A 27,371-nucleotide genomic window follows, 5' to 3' on the forward strand; every position below is an offset into this window, starting at 1 on the left:
AAAAACCAGGCCAGCTCTGTCTTTGAGCTGCAGCCTGAAGGCCCCAGGGGCAGCACCCTGAGAGGGAGAGCCAGCTCTGGCCTGGGAGATAACGTCGCTGCCGCTGCCGGCGGTGGCCCCGTGATTGCTGAGATTCATATTCATCCCTCAAACACGGGCAGCCAGGGCTGCGATCCAAGCTGCCTCCACTCCTCTCTCTCCCTCTCCTTGGTGCCTTTGCATTCTTCTGATTCTCCTTCTAGCATTGTTTGTGAGTAAGTAAGTGAATGGGTCAGTTATGAATGAGTAAGTGAATGAATGGGTGAAAGAGTGGATGAATAAGTGAATGAGTGGGCAAAAAAAGTGAAAGAGTGAGTGAATTATTGGATGTAGGACTAAGTGGGTGCCTGACTGGATGAGGGAATGAATGAATGAGTGAGTGGGTGACGGGAAAGTGGCTTGATGAGTAGCTCAGTGAATCAATGATGCACGACTGACCATATCTGAATGATAAACGATCGCAACGAGTGAATGAGTGACTGCTGGCTGAAGGAATGAGTGGGTGACTGAGAGAATTAATGACTGAGTAGGTCAGTGAGTGAGTCAGTGAGTGACTGAATGAATGAATGAACATAGCCCAGGGGACTCGAGAATGTGCTCTTCAGCGGATTTTGCAGGCTCTTCCTGGGTGATGTCCACAGGCCTGGCCTAGTCTTGACCTCATCACCCTGGGCTGGAAGTTTCAGAAGTCTGCTCCCCTCCTTGAAGGCTGTCCAGGGTAGGGCTCCTATTTGATGACGGTGGTGACCTTTTCTATGCAATTCAAGACCATCCGACCTTCTCCCTTAGTGGATTAGCAGGCATTTCCGTGCTAGCCATAGCTCCCCAGAGCAGGATTCTGCCGGCTAATGGGAGCAAAAGGCACCGGACATCCCCATGTCTGCTCTCTGTCCCTAAAATGTCTCCCAATGTCCAAATCAAAAGGCAACTCGTGCCTCCCCCCCTCACACCTCTGCTTGCAGTTTGATTCCCATCGCTGAGGCTGGTTTCCAGGCTGAGGTCTGGGTGCCTGTGCATGCTTTTCTGTCTCTCTGAGCGCTGTCACGGCAACACCCCCCCAACCACAAAGGGCCTGGGATAGACAGCAAGATGAGGTGCACCAGGGTGGTGGGCCGTCGCAGCTCCCTAGTGCTACAAAGGAGGGTGCAACTGGGGGGAACCAGAGAACTGCCTGCCCGGGGGTCACCAAGTTTTCCTTGACTGGCAGATGCCGAGCACAGCGCTGTGACCGTCATCACCCAGCCTTGTGTTGTTACAGCATTTGCTCCCACCACGCCCCGCCTAAGCAGTGCTGAGGGTGAAACCAGAACCTCCTGCATGCTAGGCAAGCACCCTGCCAACTGAGACACACCCCAGCCCTCTGCAACCATTTACTGACCTCCATAACCTTACCAGATCGCATCCCACAGACTGTGGGTTCCCAGCTTTCTCTCAACCTTACCCAGAAAACGACAGCCCAGATGTCCCCACATACCGCAGAGGAGCAGATTTCATTATGCCTGCAGCTGGTGCAAGGGGCCCCCTGAGAAAGCACTCAGCCTGTGTCCTCAGCCGCCCCAGGCTGCAGCAGGAGGGGACAGTCTTTCTTATCATCAAAACCGAGCCTCCCCTCTCCCTGCCAGCCACTCCCACAAGGCTGGCTTTCCAGGGGGCTCCAGAACAGATCTCTGGGCTTTGCCCTGCCCTGGGTGCCAGTGGCCAGCCTTGCTGAGCTCACAGAGCCCTGGCTACAGGACAAACATCCATAAAGAGCCAGCATGAGGAATTGGAATACATTCCAGAGCCTTTTAAATCTGTCGGTCCTGGTTGTACTTTCCTTCAGAAGCTTTTCCGCAGAACGGCTAGAAAAATGAATATGGGAGGGGGGTCTTGGAGCCCTATCTTTTGGTAGGACGAGAAGTTTGTGCTCTCCCAAAGTTCACTGTCTTGGCACAAGTCTGAAACCACTAGAGAAAATGTGTTGGGGTTGCTGGGTGTTGGGGGAGAGGACATTCGGGTATTGCCCTTGGGCTCTGAGCTTAGTAATATACCATAGCCTCTGCGATGGTTGATCTGTACGGTCAGCTTGGCTGGACTTATTTTTAGAGTGTGTGTGTGTGTGTGTGTGTGTGTGTGTGTGTGTGTGTGTGCGCCCTTGCACAGGCATGGTTGTGGCAGGCATGCGTGCCATGGACACCTGTGGAGGTCAGAAGACCGTTTGTGGGAGTCAGTTCTCTCCACACACACACACACTCACACACTCACACACACACACTCTCACACAGACACAGACACGCACTGCCCACAGAAGTGCCCTCCCATCTCAATTGGTACCAGGTAGAAATGTTTTAATCCTCAGATCTTGAGCCTGTCAGTGTCCCCAGCAGCAGGCAGACACAGCCTCCTAAGGGTTGTGCTGACTGAACATCCCAGGCATCCTGGTGGTCAGGGAGCCGTGTGGCCTGGTGGGCTGTGCTCCCGGCTGGACGGTGTGTAAAACGCTGGCTGTGGTGCAGGTGCGGTGATGGGCGTCCACGAGCTGAGAAGAGCTGAGGCGGGAAGGGCTGGAGTCCAGCAGGCCGTGTGGAGGATGGAGAGGGGGCTGCATTTTCTGTGTCTGAACAGTCAAGGACATGGTGAGGACTCGGGACAGGGCCCGAGCAGGTGGGCGTGATGAATGGTTGGGCCGATGCCCATCGCCAGGGATCCAAGCACTGAGCTGCAGATGGCCGAGCACTTGACGGTGGTGGAGGCTGTCAATTCCTGTTTCCTAGGTGACACTTCTGCCCGGTGCTGCCAACCTCTCAGAACTGCCTGTGTAATTTCTCCCCTACAGCATGTTAGATGTGGGTAGTATTCAGTCTTTCCCGGTAGCTTACGGGTGGGCCTTGGCGATGGAATATCTCCGGTGGTCCGTGCACCAGAGCACCTGGTTCCAGCACACGGCGCTGTTTTGAGAGTCTTGAGGCAGGTCTCACTGGGGGATACAGGCTTTAAGGGGTTCAGTCCCAGCCCCACGTCCATCCCCTTTCTACTTCCTGACCCTGGGAAAGGTAAGCCAGCAGCATCATGCTCCTCCTGCCTTGCCTTCCCCACCACGACGGACCGTCCCCTCAAACCAGGAGTCCAAGTCAGCCTTACCTCCTTCTTGTGGAGGTACCTGGTCACAGCAGTGGCCTCTCTGCTGTCACTAATAAACTAAAAGTGTGAGAGCAATTTAAAGGCTCTTCCCATCCATTTCTGTAGAGATTTCCAAGCTGGATGCGTTGGCACATATCTGTAAAACCAGCATTTTAGAAGCTGAGACAAGACGACCACTAATTTGAGAATAGCCTAGGCTACCTAGTAGGACGTGTCTCAAAAAAAAAAAATAAATAAATAAACAAAGATAAAACAAAAGATGGAAGGAATGAGAGGGGGAAGGGAAGATAATAAGAGAGTGAGAAGAAAATAGGGGCACTCCATAATCTGCACAAGAGCACAGAGAGCCCCACTCTTCCATAACTATGTCAGATAGCCACAGCTAGCTGCAAGGGAAGCTGGGAACACAGTTTTTGAGGTTAGTTCAATTAATGCCACAGACAAGCTTGAAGAGAGGATGGGTATATTTGGCAGCTGGCAGTGCCTGCCACTCCACTGTGAATTTAAAACGGTAATTGCTGCTTTCAAAATATGTATCCATGGAGCTGTGTTGATTGCTGTACACATGTTAATTGATGGGAAACATTATCCTGTCAATAATTCGGTTGAGCGAGCTTAGATGAGATAGACAGAAGTTAACGAGTTAACCGGGAAGAGAGCGAGAGTCCTGCAGGGAGAAATGTCCGGCTGCCTCTGTAGGTGCCCTTTTTGCAAGAATGAAGGGGATTGTTTGGGACAGAATGAGGGCCATGAAGGGTAGCGCTGATGTACTTTCATAAAGCTTCTGCCTCAGGGTTATAAATGCTGTGTGCACTGGGAATCCAGGCACAGACCAGTGTCTTTTTGGTCCTTTCCTTCAGCATCCTTTTAAAAATAGATAGATCATCCTTTTAAAAATCATTTTCCTTTTTTTTGCCAGAAGCCCTTTCAATTAAGCAAAGGTTTCACTGGAATAATTAAACCCTGTGTATTAAGCTGCTCACTGCAGTCACCCACAAAAATCGATTAAGAGAGATGCATTTTATCTCACTGACTGCTGACCCACATCCGATTCCAGTGCTCTTGTGCTGGGGTGGCTCTTAGGGAGAAGAAACTGGGGGTTGGCCCACACAAAACAGCATCTTGTGGCTGGAGAGATGGCTCGGCAGTTAATAGCATGTGCTGCTTGCTCCCACAGGGGACCCTGGTTCCGTTCGCAGCACCCACATCAGCCCATCACTACCTGTAATTCCAGCCCTGTTGGTTGATAATGCCTTACAGTGAAGACATCAAAGCTCCATTTACAAACACCCCACTCCCGACCCTTAGCCTCCCCACCCCACCCCACCTCCGCTGCCACATCTCATCATGTCATGGATGTTAGTGTTTGTTAGTGCCTGTGGTGATCGGATGAGTACTGTGCCTGGTAAGCCCAGCTGCAGGCTGTGATTGTCAGGACCTCCTGTTTTTTACTGAAGTTGTCAATGCCTCTTTTTCCCCATCTATTTGTCCTCAGTATTGACAATCACACAACCTATCACCTCACACAACCTAGAATCACCTTTTAAAAGGGAGTATCTGCTGGGTAATTGTCCTTATGAGGTTGCTCTGTGTGACTCTCTGTGTGGGACTGTCTTGATTTTCCCTTAAGTGATGTAGGAGGACTTGGTCCACTGTGGGCGGCACCATTCCCTGGCTGCACCTGACATATCATCAGGAGCAAGCCAGCAAGCAGCATCCCTCCAAGCATTCTGCTTCAAGTTCCTACTTTACCTCCTGCCCTGACTCTCCTCCATGATGGACTGTAATCTGAAAGTGTAAGCCAAATAAACCCTTTCCTCCCCAAGTTGCATTTTCCGTCAAGGTGTTTGTCACGCCGGCAACAGAGAGGGAATCATAACATTCATCTTATTTTCATTTGTGACAAATAGTTTGGGTGCATATAGAAATAAAAATGTAAAGATGTTTTCCTGTTTCTGCTTTCAGAATTGATCTCCAGAGGTCTGACAGTACTTTCCTCCCCTCAGCATGCAACCTCAATTTTTACTTCTGGCAGAGTCTAGGGTCTTCATTTGACTGCTGGTGATGTAAAATTTCAAAATAGCATAGTGCAGAAAGTCTGTCCCACTGGCTGTTGCACTAAGCAGTCTAGGGACGCTTTAAACCTGGAGGTTGAGGGCTCTTACATTCTGAGAAATAGCTAACATTGCTCCTTGGTAAATCCATCCCTTTATTTTCCGTCCTCAAAGATTGCTAAAATGGAGACACATCTGTGTCCTCTTTCTGGGATCTGTGGTCATCATTAGACCTTAGGCACTGAGCTTGCTTTTCTTATCTTCCTTCTTCAACTTTTTCTGAGACGCAGCCTCGCTCTGTCACCCAGGCTTGTCTGTAACTCATGGTCTTCCTCTGCCTCAGCCTGCCTGGCTCTGGGATTACAAGCCTGTACTAAGGAAGCCTGGTCAAATAGTTGTTTCTTCTTATGCTTTTCTCTTATTTGATTCATTGTTCCATTTTTATAGGTGTCTTACCTGTAAAAAAGAACAGTTTGTGTCTTGAGCTCTGCCTAATGTAGAGATTTTAGAACAAGCATCCTTGGCACTCTCTCTGTTTATGCTTAGGTGGGAGACAACAAAACACAAAGCATATTAATTTCTGCCTGTGATCTGATGGGCTTCCCTGTGGACCAGCCTAAACTGACCATCGGAGAGCTTGGTTTAAGTCTGCGCTGAGCTTATATAGGAACATGGCCATTGCAGAGGATTTTGTGCACATACTTTCTGGTTATAACCCTTGTTAAAAAGTTAACCCTTTTGCAACCAATTCCAGAGATTATGGATTAGCTGAGTGAAAACAGGAAGACCCAGATCCACAGTCCCTGATGTGAGAAGCTTTTATTTTCATGTTACTAAGACGGTCAATGTGACAATGTACCATCGCTCCCCAAGTAATTCAGTTGCTTTTCTCATTGCTGTGGACCAAACACCTAACAAGAGGCCACGCAAGGAAGAGCTTGTTTTCTGTTGGCTCGCAGTTCAGGTGACACAGTCCACCTGTGCTGAGGGAGCCACGATGGTAGAACAGTTCCTGAGCATGACCACAGGGCGGTGTTTGCTCCATCTCTGCAGATCAGAGCATGGGGAGAGAAGAATGCAGCCTTCACACAGTTCCTCCTTTTCCTCTCTTTGTCCGGTCCACGACTCCAGCCCAGGAGACAGTTCTACCCACATTCAGTGTCATCTTCCCCCCCTCGATTAATCCTCTTTGAACTTCCCTCACAGACATGCCCAAATGTGTACCTCGCTAAGGTTCTGTGTGTTTTTCAGTCCAGCCGTTAACAGTTGAAATGAGCCATAGCAGGCTGTGACATGGAAAGAATAGTATAAGTCCATGGGTAAGTACCAGGGCTGGGAATTTCCATCATTGAGTATGCCTGGAAGTCAATATCAAAACACGCCTTTAATCCCAGCACTCAGAAGGCAGAGGCAGGTGGCTCTCTGTTCAAGGACAGCCTAGTCTACAGAGTGAGTTCCAGGACAGCCAAGGCTACAGAGAGACCCTGTCTCAAAATCATACACACCTAAAGACCTGTTTCCTTTTTTAACAATTATGACTTTTTGTGTAACGAACAGTAAGTCACTGAAAAGCGTCTTCTGCTAATTCTAAAAGCAGCACATGTTCTCTAAAGAAAAGGCGCGTGTGGCCCGAGGGCGGGACCTGTGTCAGAGCGCCAGCACCCATGTAAACATCTGGGTTCAGTGGTGTGTGCTTGCAATCGCTTGGGCTTTGCCACTGAGGTGCCGTGTCTCAAAAAACGAGAGACGGTTCCTAACAAACAGTACTTGAGGTTGACCTCTGGCCTCGACACGCACAGGCACAAACATGCAAGCACACGTGAACAATCACGTAGAAAATCATGTCTGGAAGTGTGCCAATCTGTTTGCTCACTGCCCTGTGGCTTCCTCATCTCCCATGAGACATTCTGCTCTCGGGGCATCACTAGTCATAGCCCAGGGCAGCCATGTGTCCCAGCATCACAGCAGAGGGACCACAGAGGGACCAAAGAGATAGATACTGTCCTCAAGAGATGCGTGGCCTACCACATCCCCTAGCCAAAGACCTCTGGCAGCTCATCCCAAGCTGCCAGACACTGGCGGGAACACTTGGGGCAGCTGGGGAGAACCAGGGTCACCAGTGATGAGTACTCAGGCTCAGCACGCTCCCGATTACACCTCAATGTCCCACAGTCCTTGTCATTTGAAAGAAGAAAGGACACAGGGCGGTGGCCCCAGGTCCCCCAGGCTTCTAGGAACCTGTCAGAGCACGTATTCATCCTCTCTTTGTCTTTGCTGACTTTGGATCCCACCTTTCCCTCTCCTGGACCTGTCTTCCCAGAAGGAAACTGAGCTAGCCCCCACTGCCACCACTGCGCTGAGCCCAGGGTCAGCAATGCCCGTGTCAGTCACCATGAGGAACAGGACCTCTGGGAAATTAAAGAGTGTGTGCACCGTGACAGGCTCCTGACCAGGTCCAGAGCAGGCTGGAGGCCAAAGATGTAACTCACAGTGAAGGGGAGTCTTGTAGGTCACGGGAAAGCTCACCGCCCAGGACCTAAGGAATCTGCAACTGAGCAGAACTTCTTGTTCTGCCGCTCACTTGAGTATCTGCCACACAGGCCCCAGGTGACCGCAGGGCCGCCACCTGCCCATCCTCCACCTGCTTAGGTCTCGGCGTGTGCGGGCGGTGGCTTTCCAAAGCTGTGGTCCTACAGTTCAGGGTGTGCAGCGCCTAGCACTGTTCGCAGAGAGCCACAGCTGGTGGTTCATTTCCCAGCAGGAGACCTTTGTGAACCTTTGAATGTTTTTCTTTCTCTCCTGCCTCTACCCCTTGCTCCAACTTGACAATCTTTCCTTTTTTCAGATTTTGGCCACACCCACTCCAGGTCCAACAGACTGGCCCAAAGGAGGACAGCGCGCAGCCAGAAAGCGTGACTGTCAGGTCTGGATAACGACTCCACAGCTCTGGTTTGTAGAGCACCGACCGTATGCCAGGTACAGGTCTGTCTCATCTATACTAAGCTAAGGTGGGAAATAATCCCTCGCTTTAGTGTTTCCTGGACAAAACCAGCTTAAGGCATGAAAGGTTCGCTTTGGCTCATGGTTGGAAGTCACATAGTCCATCATGGCAGCTGCATGATGGAAGCAGAGAGATATGGATGCTGGTCCTCAGCTTGATTTCCCCTCCTTTCTATTCAGCCCAGAACCTCAGCCCAGGGGATGGCGACACCCACTTTTAGGGTGGGTCTTCATCCTTAGTTAACCCCTTCTAGGTGACCTCTCACAGGTATTCCCAGAGCTGTATCTCCTAGGTGCTTCCAGACCCTGTCAGGCTGACAGCCAACATTACCCGTCACATGGAGGTGACCTAAGACTTCACGTAGGGAGAATGGACAATTAAAGGAAAGCACGGCTTGCCTGGTGTATGGTTGTGACGAGACTGTGGAGCCGATGGGAAGTAATCTACAGGAGCCTTTACGGGTCAAAACTAAGGGCTTTTTGAATTTTTGTTTGTGTGTGTGTTGATGTGGTGATGTGCACGCATGCATGGGAAGGTCGGAGGATAGCCTTGGGTACTGGTCCTCAGTCTCCTCCCACCTCTTCTTTGACATGGCTTACACGAGGCTCAGGCTCACAGGGATCCTCCCGTCTCTGCCTCCCGCCTCCCGGGTTACAGGCGTGTGCTGCCATGCCCAGATTTTTATGTAGATTCTGGGGCTGTCAGCTCAGATCTTCACACTTGCAAGGCAAGCCCTTTACTTGCCTTCTCCCCAGTTCCCATGGTATATTTTAAAGACAGCATCTCGCTGCAGCCCAGCCTGGCCTCATGCTTGCGGTTCTCCAGGCTTAGCCTCCCAAGTGCCTAGATCACCATGTCTGTCTACGAGCAGTATCTGAAGGTCTATTACAGCAATGCGAGAAGCCGCAGGATAAAAACCGTGACTGTAAGAGGCTGGCAGCAGGCGTTGGTGGCACACACCTTTAATCTCAGCGCTCTGGGGAGGGGGTGCAGAGGCAGGCAGATCGATGAGTTTGGGGCCAGCATGGTCTACAGAGCGAGTTCCAGGATAGCCAGCATTACACAGAGAAACCCTATCGTGAAAAAAAGAAGAAAAGGGGGGCAGGGCTGGTGGGAACAGGGCAGCTCACAGGTTTGTGTGAGCATAAACGGTCTTCCTGGGATTTACCTCCTTGGATAAGATGAACCTGGGTTGGAGGCATGAACCATGCTTCTGGCTGTTTATACAGCACTGTGGTCCACTAAAACCACAGGGGGTTCCTCCCATGCCCTGTTTCCTGAAGTAACAATGCTGAGACTTTATTATTTATGAATACATGCCTAGGCCATATGCTTTGGCTCATTTTTCAGACTAGTTTTTAATTTAAATTATCCATTTATTGTATTCTATGTGTGTCACATGGCTGGCTACCCCTCCTCAGTTTCCTGTGTCCTGAGTCCCTGGGTGAAACCTCCTGCCTCTATCACTCCTTGGCCACATATACAAAACTCATGGCCTGGTAGGTGTCATCTTCCTTAAGCCAAAGGATGACCAGAAGGATCTACTTGGCATTAGCAAGGTGTCAAGGCAGTGGCTTTCAGAGAAGATGTGGTTGAGAGCAGATACTAAAGAATCAACCTCCCGGGACTTTGCTAACCTTACCACAAATATGGAGACTTGCCATGAGTTGAAGAAGAAATCATGCAGGAAGTTAGTCGCATCAGTGAAAACACAGCATGCTAGAAAATGTGGAATGCAGCCAAAGCCGAGCTCTGAGGAAGAATCATAGCTCTGCATGCCTGCACTCGAAGGGAAGAAAATCCCAATTAGTCATCAGAAAAAAAAGAAATGATAAAGACAAGGACTGAGATAAGTAGATCTGAGATAGGCCAATAAAAAGAATGCCAATAAAGCCAGGGGTTGGGACTTGGAATATTTGGGTGTGTGTGTGTGTGTGTGTGTGTGTGTGTGTGTGTGTGTGTGTGTATTTATGAGCACAAGTGTTTCCAGATATGTAGGACAACTTCTGTTATCATCCTCCGGGATGCCATCCACCACCTTTGAGACAGGGTCTCTCTCTGAACCAGGAACTCACTGCTTCAGCCCTAGGGACTGTTTCCACCTGCCCAGCATTAGGATTACATCTCACACTTCTGATTTTTAGTGGGTTCTGGGGATCAAACTCAGGTCCCTCACGCTTTACCCACTGAGCCATTCTGCCAGCCCTTGGAATGGCTCTCCTGACAAACCTTTATCTATACACTGACAAAGAAGAAGAAGAAGAAGAAGATAACTTAGATTACAGAAATAGAAGGGATATTGTTAGCTGTACTTTACAGGGATAAAAAGGATCGTGGTCAAAGCCATGAGCAACTATCACCAATGAACAGGACAACTTTAGGGAGACAAATTCCTAGAGTAATACAGACGACCTAAACTAGCTCAAGAAAAACAGAGTATGTAAATGACCCATGGCGAGGAAAAATGAGTGATCCCATCAAAATAACAGTGGGTCTCGGAGGTGACTGTCTGGAAACTGCTGGGCATACTTGTATGAGGACTTGAGGCTGATACTCAGAAGCCATGTTAAAAAAAAAAAAAAAAAAAAAAGCTGGTCAGTGACAGGCACACTGCTGTAATCCCAGAGCTGAGAGACAGACAAGGGGACCTCTGGTGCTTGCTGGCCAACCCTCTTAGCTCATGAGGAAAGTTCCAGGCCAGTGAGAGACTCTGTCTCTAGATAAGGTGGATGACAGCTGAGGAATGAAGGTTGACCTATGGCTTCTACATAAATGCATACACAAGCACAAACACACACAAATGACCCCAACACATACAGAGAAGCCTATGCTCAGGTCCTTGTAAGTTTGACTAAGTAAGAGAAATGTTAATGCTAATTCTCCAAAAACTCTTCCAGATAGTTGAGTGGGAAAGAATATTTCCCAAGTCATTCCTATCAAGCTAAAACTCAGACCCTGAGTTCAGACACTGAACTCAGAACCAGACATCACAGGAAAAGAAAACCACAGATGAGTAACTCTTATGAACACAGATGCAGAAATACTTTTTATTTTAAACCTAGGAAATTGTATCAAGGTTTTGTGTGTGTGTGTGTGTGTGTGTGTGTGTGTGTGTGTGTGTGTGTGTGAATGTAACTAAATTGGATTCATCCTTGGTGTGGAAGGTTTAGTTAGCATCTGAAAACAACATGGAACACACGACATTGACAGAATCTTAAAAGCCACATGATCATCTCGATAGATGCAGGAAAGTCTGATTTAAGAAAATCTATAAGCCATTCAACAAGCAAGTCAACAAGCAGGAAAGTGAGGGAACTTCAGGAGTCTAATAAATGACATCTATTAGTGAGAAAGGGGTATATTATGTTCAATGGTGAAGACTGGATACTTCCTAAGACCAGGAACAAGACAAGGGTGTTCATTCTCTCCTCTTCTGTGTACTCAGGTGTTAGACAGACAATTAGGTAAAAGGGAGAAATAAAATTCAAAAGAGCTAGGGAGGAAGCCCAGGGGTAGATTGCTTATTTAGAACCTTGAAATATCTGCCTAGAATCCCCCAGTGAGGGGCTGCAGTGTGGCTCAGTGATACAGCCCCTGCCTAGAATCCTCCAGTGAGAGGCTGGGGTGTAGCTCAGTGGTAGAGCTCCTGCCTAGATTCCCCCAGTGAGGGGATGGGGTGTGGGTCAGTGGTACAGTTCTTACCTAGAAAACTTAAGGCCTTGGGTTTCGTCAGCACCACAAAACTGTATCCACTAACATGCACACAAATGTATTCAGACTGGAAAGTCAGAAGTAAATGTGTCTGAGATGACATGATCTTACACATAGATAATTCTAAGACCCTTAGTAAGGAACTATCCATGCTAGTAAACGATTTCAGATGACATGGGCTTCCTAAAGGCTAGAGCCTCCCACCCCAAGTTATGCCACTCTGAAGACCATGTCTTCACATACAGAGCTTTGAGTGGCATTCAACACCCACGCTGTACCATTTCCTGAAAACTATAAAACATGACTGAATAAGTTAAAAATTGAAAAGGAACACATGAAAATCAATTGTGCATTTGTACATCATCAATGAGCATTCCTCAAGTGAATTTAAGGAAGTAAAGCCCATTTATAACCACTGAAATAACAAAAACATGCAGAAATAAATTTAACAAAAGAAATGCAAGATTTACTTGGCATGTTAGTGAGCTTTCTGACATTGTAAGGAATTTCCCTGATACGTGAGGCTTAGGAGGTAAAAACAGGTTTCATTCCTGAACGTCCGAGATTGGGCGGCGCTCTGGCTTTGGCGTCTGGTGGGAACAGCCCATCATGATAAAACAGAATGTCAAGACAGAAAAGACAGAGAGAAAAAGAGTGGAGAGAAGGGAGAGGGAGATGGAGGGAGGGAGAGAGAGGTTTTCCACATTCCTTTTATCCTGTGTCCCCAGTGACAGACCTTTGGGTGATATGTGACAAGCTGTAGCACACACTGCCACCCTAAACCATCACTGAAAGAACTGGAGAAGCTGTGCACACAGGAAAAGGCACCCTATGCTCATGAACCAGGGGCTCAGTCTTCTTAGACAGCAGCAGTCCTCAATGCTTTTCATAGTCAGTGGGTTCTCTGTCAGAATACCAGCTAGGTTTGTTTTTTTGTTGTTGTTTGCTTTGTTTTGTTTTGTTTTGTTTTGTTTTTTTGTTTGCAGAAATGACAGGGGAAGGCCTGGGGAGATGTCAAGTCCCTTCACACAGGTAAAAGGCCAGGCACAGCAGTTTGTATCTGTAACAGAAACACTAGGAAGGCAGGGGCAGGAGGATTCCTGGACTCACTAGTGAAAGGATCTAACCAAACTAATATGCTTTAAGCTCAGTAAGAGACTCTGTACAAAAACGCTACGTAGAGAGCTGTTGGGACAGTCACCAAAGACTAGTTCTTGGCTCCACATGAATATGCACACACGCATGCAAATAAGTAATGAATTCCAGAATTTATGTAAAGGGGCACCTTGTTAGGTGCCAGTGCTACCAAGGAAGAAAGAGAGAGAGAGATGCAGTGCGGTTGAGAGACCAGGAACAAACACTGGCATTAACCAGCTGATTTGCTGAGTACCAAGGTCATTCGGTGGGGGAAGATGAGTTGTTTTTGTTGTTGTTGTTGTTGTTTTACCAGATAACCAGATATCTACATATTTTTTACATGTAGTTGAGGAGGTTCGCTGCTCTTGCAGAGGACCCAGGTTCAGTTCCCAGCCCCCTCATCCAGTGGCTCACAACCCCTTATAACTCTAGTTCTTGGGGACAGATGCCCTCTTCTGGCCTCTATGGGCACCTGCACTCATGCACACACTAACACGTAGCCTTACACACATACGCAAAATTGAGTTTTCACCTTCAAGATGAAGGAGGAGGAGAAAGAAGAGGATGGAGGAGGAGGAGGGGGAGGATACATGGCTTGAATGTGAAATATCTGCCGTTGGCTCGTGGCTTTAAACACCTGGCTCCAGCTGGTGGTGCTGTTCAGGCCTCATTCCTGTTCGTTCTCTGCCTCCTGACTGTGGGTGTGACGTGGCCAGCGGCCTCTCTCCTGCCACCACGCCTTCCCCACCATAGTGGAAAGATCCCCCTGATTGTGACCCAGAACAGATCCCCTGTTCCTTAAGTTGATTTTGTCAGGGTCTTTTGTCACGGCAGCAGGAACAGATCCCTACCTCACACCACAAGCAAAATTTAATGAAATAGATCATAAGCCTTGATTTAAAAGATAAAGTATAAAACCGTAACAAGAAAAAAATCTAAGTCTTCAATGCATTGCTTTGTCATTAGACCAGTGAGTCTGAGAGCAGCCTGTGGTCATGCTCCCTTTGGGATCATGCAGATCAGGTATTTACCTGTGATTCGTAACAGTAGAAAACTACAGTTATGAAGTAACAACAAAATAATTTTATGAGCAGGGGTCACCACAACATGAGCAACTGTATTAAAGGGCCAAAGCCTTCGGAAGGTTGAGAACCGCTGCATTAGACAATGGCTGCTTTAGGACTGCTGAGGTGAAAACATTCAATAAATTTCACCACATATGAATTTAGAAGTTATGGACCGAAGAGATGGCTCAGCAGGTAAAGGCATATGACACCATGCCTGTTGACCTGAATTCAAGCTCAGGGGCCCGCATGATGGAAAGAGAACCAACTGCCCCAAGCTGCCCTCTGTCCTCCATGTGTGTGCCCGGCTACACACTCACCCACATACATATGCACGCATGCGCACACACACACACTTAATTTTACAAAAGCATAGAAAATGTATGCAACAAACATTGTCTTATAATTGCGAAGATAATTGACAGAAAAGAAGAAAATACTTGCAGGTCAGATACCTGACGACAGTCCTGTGCACAGGATTCATGAGGAAACCCTGCAACTCAGTAATGAACAGAAAGATGCCCAGTCATAGAGTGGGTGAAGGGTCTGAACAGATATTCCTCGGCACAAACAGCCAATATGCACGTGAAAGGCACTCTGCACCATCAGCCATTAGGAAAATGCAAATCAAACCACAGGGAGATGCTGTTTCCCAAGCAGGATATTGGCTATCATGGGGAAGACAAAGGAGAACCGGCCTTAGTTGAGAATGTGGAGGGCTCTATTCCTCAGGCATCCACTGTGGCAGGTCTTCAAGATGTGACACACACTGGGTCTGAGGAGATGGCTCAGCAGGTAAGAGCACTTGCTGTGAAAACTCACCTTTTCACATTCCTGAGTTCAAATCCCCAGCGGAGTAGGAGACAAGAAAGACAAGGTCACTGCGGCTTGCTGACCACCAGCCTGCCTCCAGGGTCAGTGAGAGAGCCTGTCTCACAGCAACAGGGCAGGGAGTGATAGAACAGGACACCCAGCATCCTCCTCTGGCCTCCATACGCGTGCATGCCTGTGTACATGCACACACATTATATGCGCACAAAGTATTTTTTAAACATGGAATTTCCTTACACCTTAGAGTTTCCAGTTCTCTGTATCTATGCAAAGGAACAAAAAGCATGTATCCACACAAAGTCCTGTTCAAATGTGTCTCCAGCAGCATTGTCATCAAATTACTCAAGAAAGAAGAAAGAACGCAAACCACCATCAGGTCATGAAGAGCCGAACTGTGAAACCATCACAAAGAACAATCATTTGACAATGAGTGTGTAGTGTGTGTGCGTGTGCGTGTGTGTGTGTGTGTGTGTGTGTGTGTGTGTGTGTGTGTGTTCGCCTGTGTGGGGCTGTACCTGTGCATACAGGACAAGTCTGGTGTCGTTCTTCTGATGCTGCTCTTGGGTTTTTTGAGACCAGGACTCAAGGATTCACCATCTTTGCCTCGTCAGAGAGATTGCAAGCGTGCACCACTATGGCCAGTTTTTTATTCTGTGGGTTCCAGAGATCAAACTCCACAAACTCAGGGCCTCCTTTGACTCCTCGGTCTTGAGGGACAGTTTTTGGAGGAAGTGCCAGCTTCTGGAAGAAGCAAGCTACACAAGGCTGGAAATGCTTTTGATTGTCACTCAGCACCATCTAGAGTCACCGGGGAAGAGAGTCTTGGTGAGGGATTGTCTAGGCCAGCTTGATCTACGGGCGTGCCTGGGGGCAAGGTGTTCAGACGAGACCTTCAGGAAGAGCCATTCCCTAGGCTTGAGTTTTGAACTTGGAGTAGAGAATGTAAGCTGAGCCCCCGAATGTGTTCCTTTCTCTCTGCTCTCCACTGTGGCTATGACCCAGCGGGCTGCCTCAGCTGCCTGCTTGTCTTCCCTGCAGTGATCCGGTGAGCTGGGACCCTGAGCTAACATTAACCCGCTGTCTCCCGAGGTGTTGTCTTCTCAGGGTGTTTTGTCACAGCCACAGAAACGAAACTAGGAAGCCTTGGGAACAAAAAGTGCACTAGTTGTTGCCAGGAGCTGGTAGAACGGCTGGGTTTCTTTTCAAAATAATGAGCATGTTTTTAATTGATTGTGGTGACAGTCACACAGTTTGTGAGCCATTAAACTGTACACATTAAAAAGATGAATCATGTGCCACATGACTTACAGCCCGATAAAGAAAGCTGTTTTGAAAGGAAGGGACGAAGGAAGGAAGGGAGCCAGGGAGGGAGAAAGAGAAGGAGTAAAGGAGAGGCTATCGGGTGCCTGGTGTTCCCTGGCCTCCATTTGTGTGCCCACGCACCCTGCGTGCGCGCGCGCACGCGCGCACACACACACACACACACAACTGAATAAACAGCCAACAAGATGTTTTCATCAAAACAGTGACCACGAACAGGAAAGACAAAGTACCCTAAAAATATTAGGCCACGATGAGAAATGCATGACATCGTTTTACAGCCCTGCAGGCAGCAGGCGCAGCTCGGCAGCAAAGGCCATTTCCTGCTCTTGCAGAGGGCCTGGGTTCAGTTCTGAGCACCGAAGTCAGCAGCTCATGACCTCCAGTAATTCCGGTTCTGGGAGATCCGACACCCTCTTCTGGCCTTCACAGGCACCTCTCCACACAAGGTGCACACAAACTCATGCAGGGAGGCATAAATAATACATAAGCATTTTGTCGTCAAATTAAAATGAGCAAGTTTACAGTGTTTGAGTTATAGCTCAATAACATCTTAAAAAATGAACCAATTAGATCTATATGAACCCACCTAAATAAACCTCAAAAAAAAAAAAAAAATGCAGAAGGACTTGGAAGGCAGAAGCCAGCAGATCTATGTGAGTTTGAGGCCAGCCAGGTCTACAAAGTATGTTCAGGACAGTCAGGTCTGTTACATAGAGAAACCCTGTCTAAAAAAAAAAAAAAAGACAGAAAGAAAGAAAAGAAAAAGAAAAAGAAAAAAATAGCAGAAGGAAAAATAGCAATATTGGAAGGGATATAGACAGTATGGTATCATTTGTGTGGATTTGAAAGCAAATGGCATTGTATAAATATTATTTGGAAAAAGATACGTTTTCAGTAAGATAAAACCTGCTCGGGAAAGCATACGCCGAGACAGGACTTTCCCTCTGTCCCTATAAACCACCCTTTAAAAAATGTTACAGCTCATCTTTCTATTGTTTTGTGTTTAGTGCGTAGGAAAATTTATACTCACATTTATGCCCCATCCCCTTCGCCCTGGGATAAAAGGCAATATGTCCTCCGCACCTTCCTCCGCTATACTGTTTTTTTACTTCAGTTTAGCCATATATCCCAGCCATCACTCCTGAGCGTTTTATAGCATTGTTTCATGGAGGCTTTTTTATTAACCGTCTTGGTGTTTACACCTCACAGGAGGAGGGCCAGCTATGGATGACTACATGGAGACGCTGAAGGATGAAGAGGAGGCCCTGTGGGAGAACGTGGAATGCAACCGGCACATGCTGAGCCGCTATATCAACCCCGCCAAGCTCACTCCCTACCTGCGCCAGTGCAAGGTCATCGACGAGCAAGATGAGGACGAGGTGCTCAACGCGCCCATGCTGCCATCCAAGATCAACCGGGCAGGTGACGGTGGGAAGGGAAATGAGGGGCGCACAGGTGGCCGGCTGGGGCCTCTGGTTAGCAGGTTCAAGCTGGGCTTCTCCAGAAGGCGGGCTCCTTGGCTTTTCCTAGTGAGGCCTCAAATGTCTACTGGTCCCAGCTAGGCACCAAAGACTGACCGCGCCCACAGCTCCACCCACGTCTCTCTCAGGGAACTAATTCGTTACTTGTCAGGGTTACTTAGGGGAGCGTGAATGAGGAGTTACATGAGCGTGGAGGGAGCAAGGAGGAGAGGGTTCCTGGCAGGAGTGTGGGTGAGAGGCTGCTTACATGGGTAAACAGGTCCTAACAGTGTGAGGGAGGGTCTCCGCACGGGAGCCTGATTAGGGGGCTCTGTGCGGGAGCCTGGGTACGGGGTCCCTTGCAGGAGCATAGGTGGCTCTGGCAGCTCCGGCACAGGCGACACCGCTCACATACTCTCAAGGGCTGCATCCCCGGGGCCCTCTGTACAGCTTGCAGGCACCCCACTGAAGACTCTCCTCCCCCAGCCCCTGACTATGAAGCCTCTGGGAGGGGCCTTGGGAATCTCCTGAGCTTCATGACGCCCACATCTCAGCGCCGCTTCCCCTGAGCATCCTGGTCCTCTCTCCGGGTGGGAGTGTTACACCTGGAGGAAACAGCGCCACAACAGACCACCGTCGGGCCTGTTCTGAGCTCTGTGTGTGCAGAAGGGAGAATGGAGGAGCTTGAAGCGGAGGGCACACGCCCAGCTTTTACAGCCCCACACTGACATGTCATGCTATGAATGTCAGCAGGCGACAGATCATGCTACTGATTAGTAACACCTGTGACTTCGTCAACAGGAAAAACAACAGGGAGGGTCTGTAGCACAGCACAGCCCTGCAGGTGCCTTCGTGTGCTATTTCACTCATCCCTGCCTAGAACTTACAGCAGCTGTTAGACCTGTCAAAAAAAAAAGGGGGTTGTTTAATACATTAATAAAGAAATTCATTTAGTATCAAATCACAGCTTTGCTTAATATTTAAAAGCTGCATTTTACCATAGGGTTCCTTTACGGTCTGATGTATGTAATGTTTTAAAATGCTATTTTGCTGGGAGATGTAGCCCTGTGGTAGAACACCTGCCTAGAATCCCCCAGTGAGGGGCTGGGGTGAGGCTCAGTGGTAGAGCTCCTGCCTAGAATTTCCTAGTGAGGGGCTGGGGTATGGCTCAGTGGTAGAGCCCCTGCCTAGAATCCCCCAGTGAGGGGCTGGGGTGTGGCTCAGTGGTTGAGCACCTACCTAGAATCCCCCAGTGAGGGGCTGGGGTGTGGCTCAGTGGTTGAGCACCTACCTAGAATCCCCCAGTGAGGGGCTGGGGTGTGGCTCAGTGGTTGAGCACCTACCTAGAATTGCTTAGTGAAAAGCTGGGGGCATGGCTCAGTGATAGAATGGTTGCCTACTGTGCACAAGGCCCTGGTTTCCATCACCAGCACTATGAAAATATATAATATACTGTTCTAAGAAGAAATCCATACGTTTTCTAATGGTTCACAAGACTTGCTCAACTTTATTATGCTGTTTCATGTGCCAGTGTGTGTTGGCCACTGGGTCACACCACACAATGTTTTCCTTTCTTCGGATCACAGTTGGAAGGGTTTGGAAATGCCCATCACACAGCACAGCAGACAAGCGGCCGGCTGGCTTCCACTGTCTTTTGCATCCATGGAAGCCCACCATAATTAAGCCCGCATGCTCTCCCACTGGGCTTGGATGCTGCTTTGGAATCCTTTTCAACACAGTGCTCCAGGCAGCTTAAACTAAACAGCCAGGATTGACACGCAATGAAACTGATCCTTTCTGTCCCAGGGAAATGGAGTGTTAGGAACCTCAAGGGAAGGTGATATCTGAGAATATTTAAAGAAAGACCACGAAGTACAAACATAAGAGAAATCAGTAGCGTCTTATACCTTGTATTTGTTGATAGAATAAAAATCTGAGGCAGGGCAGTTCAAAAAGGAAAAAAAAGTGTGTTAAGCCTAATTTAGACTCAGCTCCGATAAAAGACCTCTTACCGATGTCATGTAACAGCAGGGGCATGTGGGTGAGGAAAAGATGGCGTCACCAGGACACCAGGGACTTTCCAGGAGCAGAGCCCTGAATGATTCTAGGACCCTCCATGGGCCACTTCTCTTAAAGGTCCCATCACCAAGTATCTTCTCCAGAATGAAGGACCAAGCTCCCAACACACAAACATTTGGGAGGACAAAAAGAAGCCCAATTACAGCAAGTAGGATGAATGCTAGAAACTGTAGAAAAGATGGCATACAAAGACGTCCTCGGGATGTGTAAAACTCAAAGAACAGATCTGTGCCCCTTTCCCACAGCTTTCCACAGGCACGAGTTACCTTTCTCGTTGCTGTGACAAAATGCCTTACGAGAAGCAACCTGAGAGAGTGAAAGGTTTGTTTTTGGCTCACAGTCTGAGGTGACTCAGTCCATCATGGCTGCTCACACTGCCTGTACAGGAAGCGAAGCATAAACAGGAAATGGGGCTGGTCTATATAACCTCAGGACCCTCCTCCAGGGACTGACTTCCTCCAGCAAGACTCATCTCCTAGAGGTTCCACAACCTTCCTGAACGGTGCCACTCGCTGAGGCCCGAGTGTTCAGACATGCAAGCCTTCGAAGACATTTCACGTTCAAACCACAGCATGCAAGTATTTGTCTTTCTGCACTGAACCCCAGGGAGCCAGGGGATTCCCAGTCTTCTCCAGTCACAGAAGAGGAGCTGGTGCCTTCATGGTCCGTTTTTGTTTTGTTTTGTTGTTTGGGTGGTGAGGTTTGGTTTTTGTCTTTTTGTGGTACTTGGCGATCAAACCCAGGGCCTTTTGCATGCAAGGCAATTGCCCCACCACTGAGTTCTACGCCCAGACCCTTCTTGATTCATTTTAGCACCAGTAGAGTGGTAAGATCTCTGGAAGTGTTTGTTTATGCGTCTCTCTGGCAATAATGCCATCTATCCAGGTTTTCTCAGGGTATTAGCACACTGGTGACACTCATGGGAGTCTGTCTAGGGCCTGGCTTTGTCCAGACTCCATGCCATAACTCGGGAATGAGAGAATGAGGTGAGACTTTGGGTGTGGTGGCGTTATTCCTATTGCTCGAGAGGTGGACACAGGCTGGGGCTCGCTGGCCACAGTGGAGGTCAGCCAAAAGCCAGAATCAAGGGACAAGATGTCTGAAAGAGTGATTGCCACCCACCCCCGCTGTTACGATGGGACATTTATGTGACACACACGCAAGGCTCAGGGATGATCGAGAAAGAGGAGCAGGAAGAGTGTAAGAGTCAGAGGTGGTGGGAGTCTGGGGGCAGAAACATGTCAGACACGCTAGGGCAATTGTACACATGCCTCCCCAGCAGCTGTGCTTGTATGCACAAGACCCGCACGAGGTAAAGCCAGCCGAGACACCCTCCTGGGTAGGAGGGGTCTCATGACTTCCTCGTGAAATCTCACCCTCACTGAGGAACTGCTGGTAGTTGGTGCTTCCTGGGAGAGCGAGAGTCGGTTTTCTTCAGGGGTGGGGGATGGATACAGACCAGTCTCTGGAAGCTGATAGCAGCTAGCCTTGGCGTCCTCAGTGGCAAACAAGAGAATCCGCCTCAAGGGAGGTGGCAGGCAAGGACCAACCCTTGAGGTTTTCTTCTGACACACAGACACCACGGCACATGAGTGCCCACATAGAATGCATGTGTGTGTGTACACGCACACACAGACTCAAAAAATGAGATGGGGGGATAGGGTTTTTATTGCTGCATTAAAAACCTTAACTAAGACAATACTTAAGGATCAACACCCAAGATTGTCTTCTGGCCTCCACACATGTGTGCTCACTCCTACAAACATATGTGAATAAACGCACACATGCACATACGCACACACGCACACACGCACACACGCACACACACACACACAAATATGGTAAGACTACCTAAGAGCTGTTAGGGGTTATAAGTTTAGTATGAGACATACATCCAGTCAAACATGTTCTCACGGGTTGGACTGAACCTCTCCCACAGGCCGACTGTTGGACATTCTTCACACCAAGGGCCAAAGAGGCTATGTGGTCTTCCTGGAGAGCCTGGAGTTTTACTACCCGGAACTTTACAAGCTGGTGACGGGAAAGGAGCCCACCAGGAGATTCTCCACCATTGTGGGTGAGTGGCTTTGCTACCGGGGGAGGGGAAATCTAGGAGGAAGGTCGGTGTGTGTGTGTGTGTCCCTTTGAGGGACAGCGTCATGCTGAACTCTCAGGCTGCCCACCGTTTACTTTAACTGATGACATGAGATAGGTGATGGGGGCAAACTGAAGCAAGGGCTAAGAGAACCGGGTGCTTGTTAATCACCCCTCGAATCAGTGTCGGAGTCAGGACAGAAGGTCAGTGTATCCCCGGAATCCCCCTTCCTAAGAGTCCTTGAATCAGTTTACTCTCTGTCTCCGACCCCAAGCCCCCTTTTTCATCTGAGACCTGCTGTGTTAGTCTCTCAGTTCTTCAGGTATCACTTCGCCAGCTTAGACCCAAGACTCGGGTCTTTAATGTGACCACAAGGTCTCTACATACTCCATGCTCGCTTCTTCTCTCCCCCCTCCTCCCTCCCTCTACTTCCAGAATTGTTCTCCTGTCCCTCCAAAACTCAGCCCCTGCCCCTACCCCGTGACACACTCATGATCTCCGTGCCTAATCTGTGCGGAACCCTCACGTCTAGTTATACTGAGGTTGTCATCATTTCATTTTTTTTTTAAACATCTGTCTTTCTATATGTTAAGGCCTACTACCATGAAGGCCTGTTTGGTTTACCCTGAGCCCCCAGTGGCTGCTGGGAACTAAGAGCTCCGTGAACACTGCTATCCAGGCCTGGTAGTACAAGTTTATAACCCCAGATACCTGGCAGGCTGAGATAGGAAAATCCAAGCTGAAGGCCAGCCCGGGCAGTTCGGTGAAACTTTATCTCCAAAATGCTACGAAGCGCTAGGGTTATAGCATCGCAATAAATAAGCAAATAAAACGTTGATGGGTGTATTAGTTGCTGTTCTCGTTCCCGTGACAAAACACAGAGGTAATTTAAAGACGGAGGAGTTTCGTTTTGAGGCTACAGGCCCCTCGCGGTGGGGAGGGCATGAGGCAGAAACTCGAGGCAGCCAATCATATTGTGTCTGCAGTCGGGCAGCGGGAAAGATGGATGCTGGCGCTCAGCCTGCTTTCCCCTTGTCATTCAGTCCGGGACCTTGTAATGGTGCCGCCTACACTTGGGATGTGTCTCCCCACCTCACTGGCGTGTTCAGAAACCTGTCTCCTGGGTGTGTCTAGATCCTGTCCCTTCAGCGACATCACAGTGGGTGTATGAGTGAATCGATGCCCCCACTGCCACCTCGCCTCAGGTCTGACTGGGTACCCTCTCCACAGTGGAGGAGGGCCATGAGGGCCTCACGCACTTCCTGATGAACGAGGTCATCAAGCTGCAGCAGCAGGTGAAAGCCAAGGACCTTCAGCGCTGTGAGCTGCTGGCCAAGTCCCGGCAGCTGGAGGACGAGAAGAAGCAGCTGACGCTGACCCAGGTGGAGCTGCTGACCTTCCAGGAGCGGTACTACAAGATGAAGGAGGAGCGGGACAGCTACAACGACGAGCTGGTCAAGGTCAAGGACGACAACTACAACATAGCCATGCGCTACGCCCAGCTCAGCGAGGAGAAAAACATGGCGGTGATGAGGAGCCGCGACCTCCAGCTCGAGGTGGGGACAGCTGGGGCCCGGCCGAACTGAGGGAAGGGGAGAGAACTGTCCTGGAGGGCCCAAGACCCCAGCTTTGTGTCCCAGACACGTGAGAGGAGATGGAGGGTGGGGGCCGCAGGCTCTGCAAAGGACGTATTGCAAGCAGTTGGATTCAGCCGCCTAGATCCACTCTGCGCATGTGCAGACACATGACCCGAGGGTAATTGGCCTGTAGCTACCGTGCACGTGTACAGACACGTGCACACAGACCCTGAGCCGGGAAAGAGAAGAGGAGACATTAGAGAGTCAGGGCTGCAGGTGTGTGAGGGGGTGTCTCACGCACCCGAGGCCCCATAATGAGACTCTCACAAAACTTAAGAGGCAGGATGGACAGCACCTGTTGGGTAGGCTTGTATTGACAGAGCTCAGCGTGCTTGCTGGCACAGGAGATGGCCAGTGTCTTCAGCAGGGAGCAACCAGCAGCCAAATGGTTGACCTATTTACTGAATTTACTTCCTAAGTGGAAAAGAGAAAGGTTTGCTTCATTTTAGTTTTTTGGTTTATCTGTTTGGTTTGTTTTTTCTGAGAGAGGGTTTCGCCATGTCGACCAGGTTGGCCTTGAGCCCACAATCCTCCTGCCTCAGCATCGACAATTATGGCATTACAGGCCTGTGCCAGCATGTCCTCATCTTTCCTTTTGGTTTTCTGATGACCACCAAATTCCTAGCTGCGTCCCAGGTGCATGGATGGACCTTATGACTAAGGTGTGTCTGTGAAACTGCAGGATAATCCACCTGGTTATTTGAGACGTAGCAAGAGTAGAGGATAAAGCCATGCACAGAAGTTCATACCTTCAGCCCTAGTGTGAGGGAAGCTGAGGCAGGAGGGTCACAAGGTTCCATGCCAGCTCGGCCCATGCAACATAACAAAAGAGAAAGACCTTGTCTAGGAGCTAGAAAAGGATGAAGAATGAGGAGGAGGTACTGCTTATTGCTCCCCCTAAGGTAGGGAGCACCACGGGAAATGGGACAGAAAGGAGGAGAGCAGAGGAAGGAGCGGGGTGCTGGGAAATGCGGTCTGTGAGACATTACCTGGCCTCTGCACTCTTGAACTCCGAACGGCTGTGATTAAATGCACATGACTGGGCCCATCCACATCTTGCCACACACGGGGGGAGGGCCTATGTCCCCTCCAGTCCTCCCTAAGGATGTGTGAACAGTTTATGTATACACAGAGGGGAGACGTTTTCTTCAGTGGTGTAGCTGGTGGTAAGGTGTCTGTGTTCCTGTCGATAACCCTTCACCTTTGCCCCTATAAGGCAACCCGAATGAAACTGACTGGGTCCCCCCAAAAAAAGGAGAGAAACTAGTTGGAAAGAGAAAAGGGATCAGCCAGAGTGGGATGGGACAAGAAAAGTTACGGTGAATGATAAAAAATTAATAAAAGGTGTACATGCGTGAAAATGTCAGGATGAAACCCATTGTCGTGTCTAATTAATACATGCCAGTAAGCATTTTAATATGTTTAATATGATAATATTATTTTAATAATAGATAAACATTTAATAAATAAAAAGAGTGGGAAAGCAAGGCATGAAAGTCAGGGACAGAAATGTAAAACAAAACAAGCAAAAAGCAAGCAGAAGACCTCTTGTCCCTTTCTGTCTTCTTAAATAGCTGGAGAAACAGTAAGCCTGGAGCCAAATGAGCAAATGGCACAAAAGGAGGAGGGGGTGTGGGTCCAGATCATGGGGGCATGGTGAGAACTCCGGGATTTATTCTCCCAGTGATGGGAAGCCATTGACGGATTGTGAGCTGGGGAGTGACAGCTGATTTATCTCTCGGGAGTCTTGCCCCGGCTGCAGGGTGGAAAGCAGACTCTCGGGATATTTATTAAGCACCTGCCATGAGTGAGACTCGCTATGCTAAGCACTGCAGGGGGATGTGGGGATAAATAACCGGAGCTCTGCTCAGGTCACGTACAGTGTGATGAAGTGGATTGGCCAGGAAACAGGCTGTAGGAATTCGGGTGGATTGAGCCCTCATCGCAGTTAGGAGCATGAAGCCAGGCATGGTGCACGCTGATACTCCCAACAGGAGGGAGAATGAGGCAGGAGAATCCCAAGTTCAGGGCCAACATTGGCTATATAACAAATCTGAGGCCAGCCTGGGTTACATAACTAAACAGACCTTGCCTCAGAAATCAGGGAGGGCTGAAGAGATGGCTCGGTGGTTAAGGACACTTGGTGCTCTTTCAGTAGGACCCAGGTTCAGTTCCCAGCACTCACACAGCAGCTCATGGCCATCTGTAACTCCTGTTCCAGGGTATCCTGATGCCCTCTTCTGGCCTTCATGGTCACCGGCACATATGTGGTACAGACATACATGCAGACAAAATACTCACCCATAAAATAAATACATCTACTTTTGAGAAAGTTCTATTTCTCAGAGTTTAGATTTTTACTTCTGACTTTGTGGCCTTATTGGCTATGGCCTCAGGTTTTGTGGGTTGTTTATTCATTTGGCTTTTTTATTTTGTTTTGTTTTTCTCATTTGTACAAGATGATAGGGGAAAGGTATCTGTGGCCCAGGATTGCTGGGATAGCACCATAAATCCTTAGCAGAGTAAGTCTCACAAGGGTGTGGGACTGGAAGTCTGGACACACCCTGAAACTACTTTCTTGGGCTGAACTTCAAAGATGGTGAATAGTAACTGTTTTCCGAGGATCAAGAAGGGGCCTCTGAGCTGTTTACTTAGGAGCTGGAAACAGCAGCCTGTAGCAGGGACTTAGAAGTTTCTCTATTAGAGCTTTATGCTGAATTATGCTCCAATAGATGGATGGATGGACAGATGGAGGGGCATGTGAGCAGAGGGATGGATGGACGGATGGACGGATGTTTAGATGTTGGGGGTGTTACATGTGTTGGGAATATACATGCAAGTGTAGGTGTGTGGCGGTGAAGACCAAAGGACAACTCCACTATCTTTCCTCAGGCACCACTCATCTCGTATTTTGAGACAGGGCCTCTCACTGGCCTGCAGCTCACCTAATAGGACAGGCTGGCTGGCCAGTGAGCCCCAGGGATCCGCTTGTCTCTACTGTGCCAGCACTCAGATTATAGGCATGCACCACCATGCCCAGTGTTTGATGTGGGCACTGGGGACCCAAACCCAGGTCCTAACACCCAAGAGGGCAAGCACTTTGACCACCTACCCAGCTCCTCAGCCCCCTTCCCAACATTTCTTGCCAGCCGCCCTCACCCATCTGCTAATATGGGTATTTTCAGATCGACCAACTCAAGCACCGATTGAACAAGATGGAGGAGGAATGTAAGCTGGAAAGAAACCAGTCCCTGAAGCTCAAGAATGACATTGAGAACCGGCCCAAGAAGGAGCAGGTGCTGGAGCTGGAGCGGGAGAATGAGATGCTAAAGACCAAGATCCAGGAGCTGCAGTCCATCATCCAGGTGAAAAGCACCATCATTAAGTGGTGGGGGCTGGGCAGAGCGGGTGTACCTGCTGGCAGACGAGCACCAGCATAGTGGCCACAGGGCCACGGATAATGCGCATCAGCTTTAGCCCTGCACAACCTCCCACTGTAAAGTAGACATGACTACAGACCCTCTTGGCAGAGGCTGACATATGAAAGAGTCTTTTTTTTTTTTTTTTCCCCAGCCAGGCCTAGTCATCCCAGCTACTTGGAAGGCTGAGGCTAGAAGATTGCAAGATTGAGGCTTCCCTAGGATGACAGAGTGTGTTCAGAGGCAACTAGGGCAAATCAATGAGATAGTCTCTAAAATCTTGAAAGTTTAAAGAGGGGTGATGATATAGCTCAGTGGTAGAGCACCTGCTTAGAATCTCCCAGTGAGGGGCTGGGGTGTGGCTCAGTGGTAGAGCCCCTGCCTAGAATCCCCCAGTGAGG

At 49.0% G+C, this 27,371-nt stretch overlaps 1 protein-coding gene across 1 annotated transcript in view; it reads left to right on the forward strand.

Annotated features, from left to right (window-relative positions):
- Card11 (caspase recruitment domain family member 11) overlaps positions 1 to 27,371 on the forward strand; it is a 97,493-nt gene that overhangs the window by 59,215 nt on the left and 10,907 nt on the right. The window contains exons 2-6 of the mRNA XM_055598543.1: positions 8,059 to 8,189; positions 17,490 to 17,702; positions 21,759 to 21,896; positions 23,145 to 23,470; positions 26,737 to 26,916. Coding sequence (XP_055454518.1) covers positions 8,183 to 8,189; positions 17,490 to 17,702; positions 21,759 to 21,896; positions 23,145 to 23,470; positions 26,737 to 26,916 — 864 coding nt within the window. The 5' untranslated portion in view covers positions 8,059 to 8,182. The remainder of the gene's footprint in view (positions 1 to 8,058; positions 8,190 to 17,489; positions 17,703 to 21,758; positions 21,897 to 23,144; positions 23,471 to 26,736; positions 26,917 to 27,371) is intronic.

The sequence above is a fragment of the Psammomys obesus genome, unplaced genomic scaffold (genome assembly GCF_907164565.1).
Source record: "Psammomys obesus unplaced genomic scaffold, mPsaObe1.curated_primary_1811, whole genome shotgun sequence".
NCBI classification, from domain to species: Eukaryota; Metazoa; Chordata; class Mammalia; order Rodentia; family Muridae; genus Psammomys; species Psammomys obesus.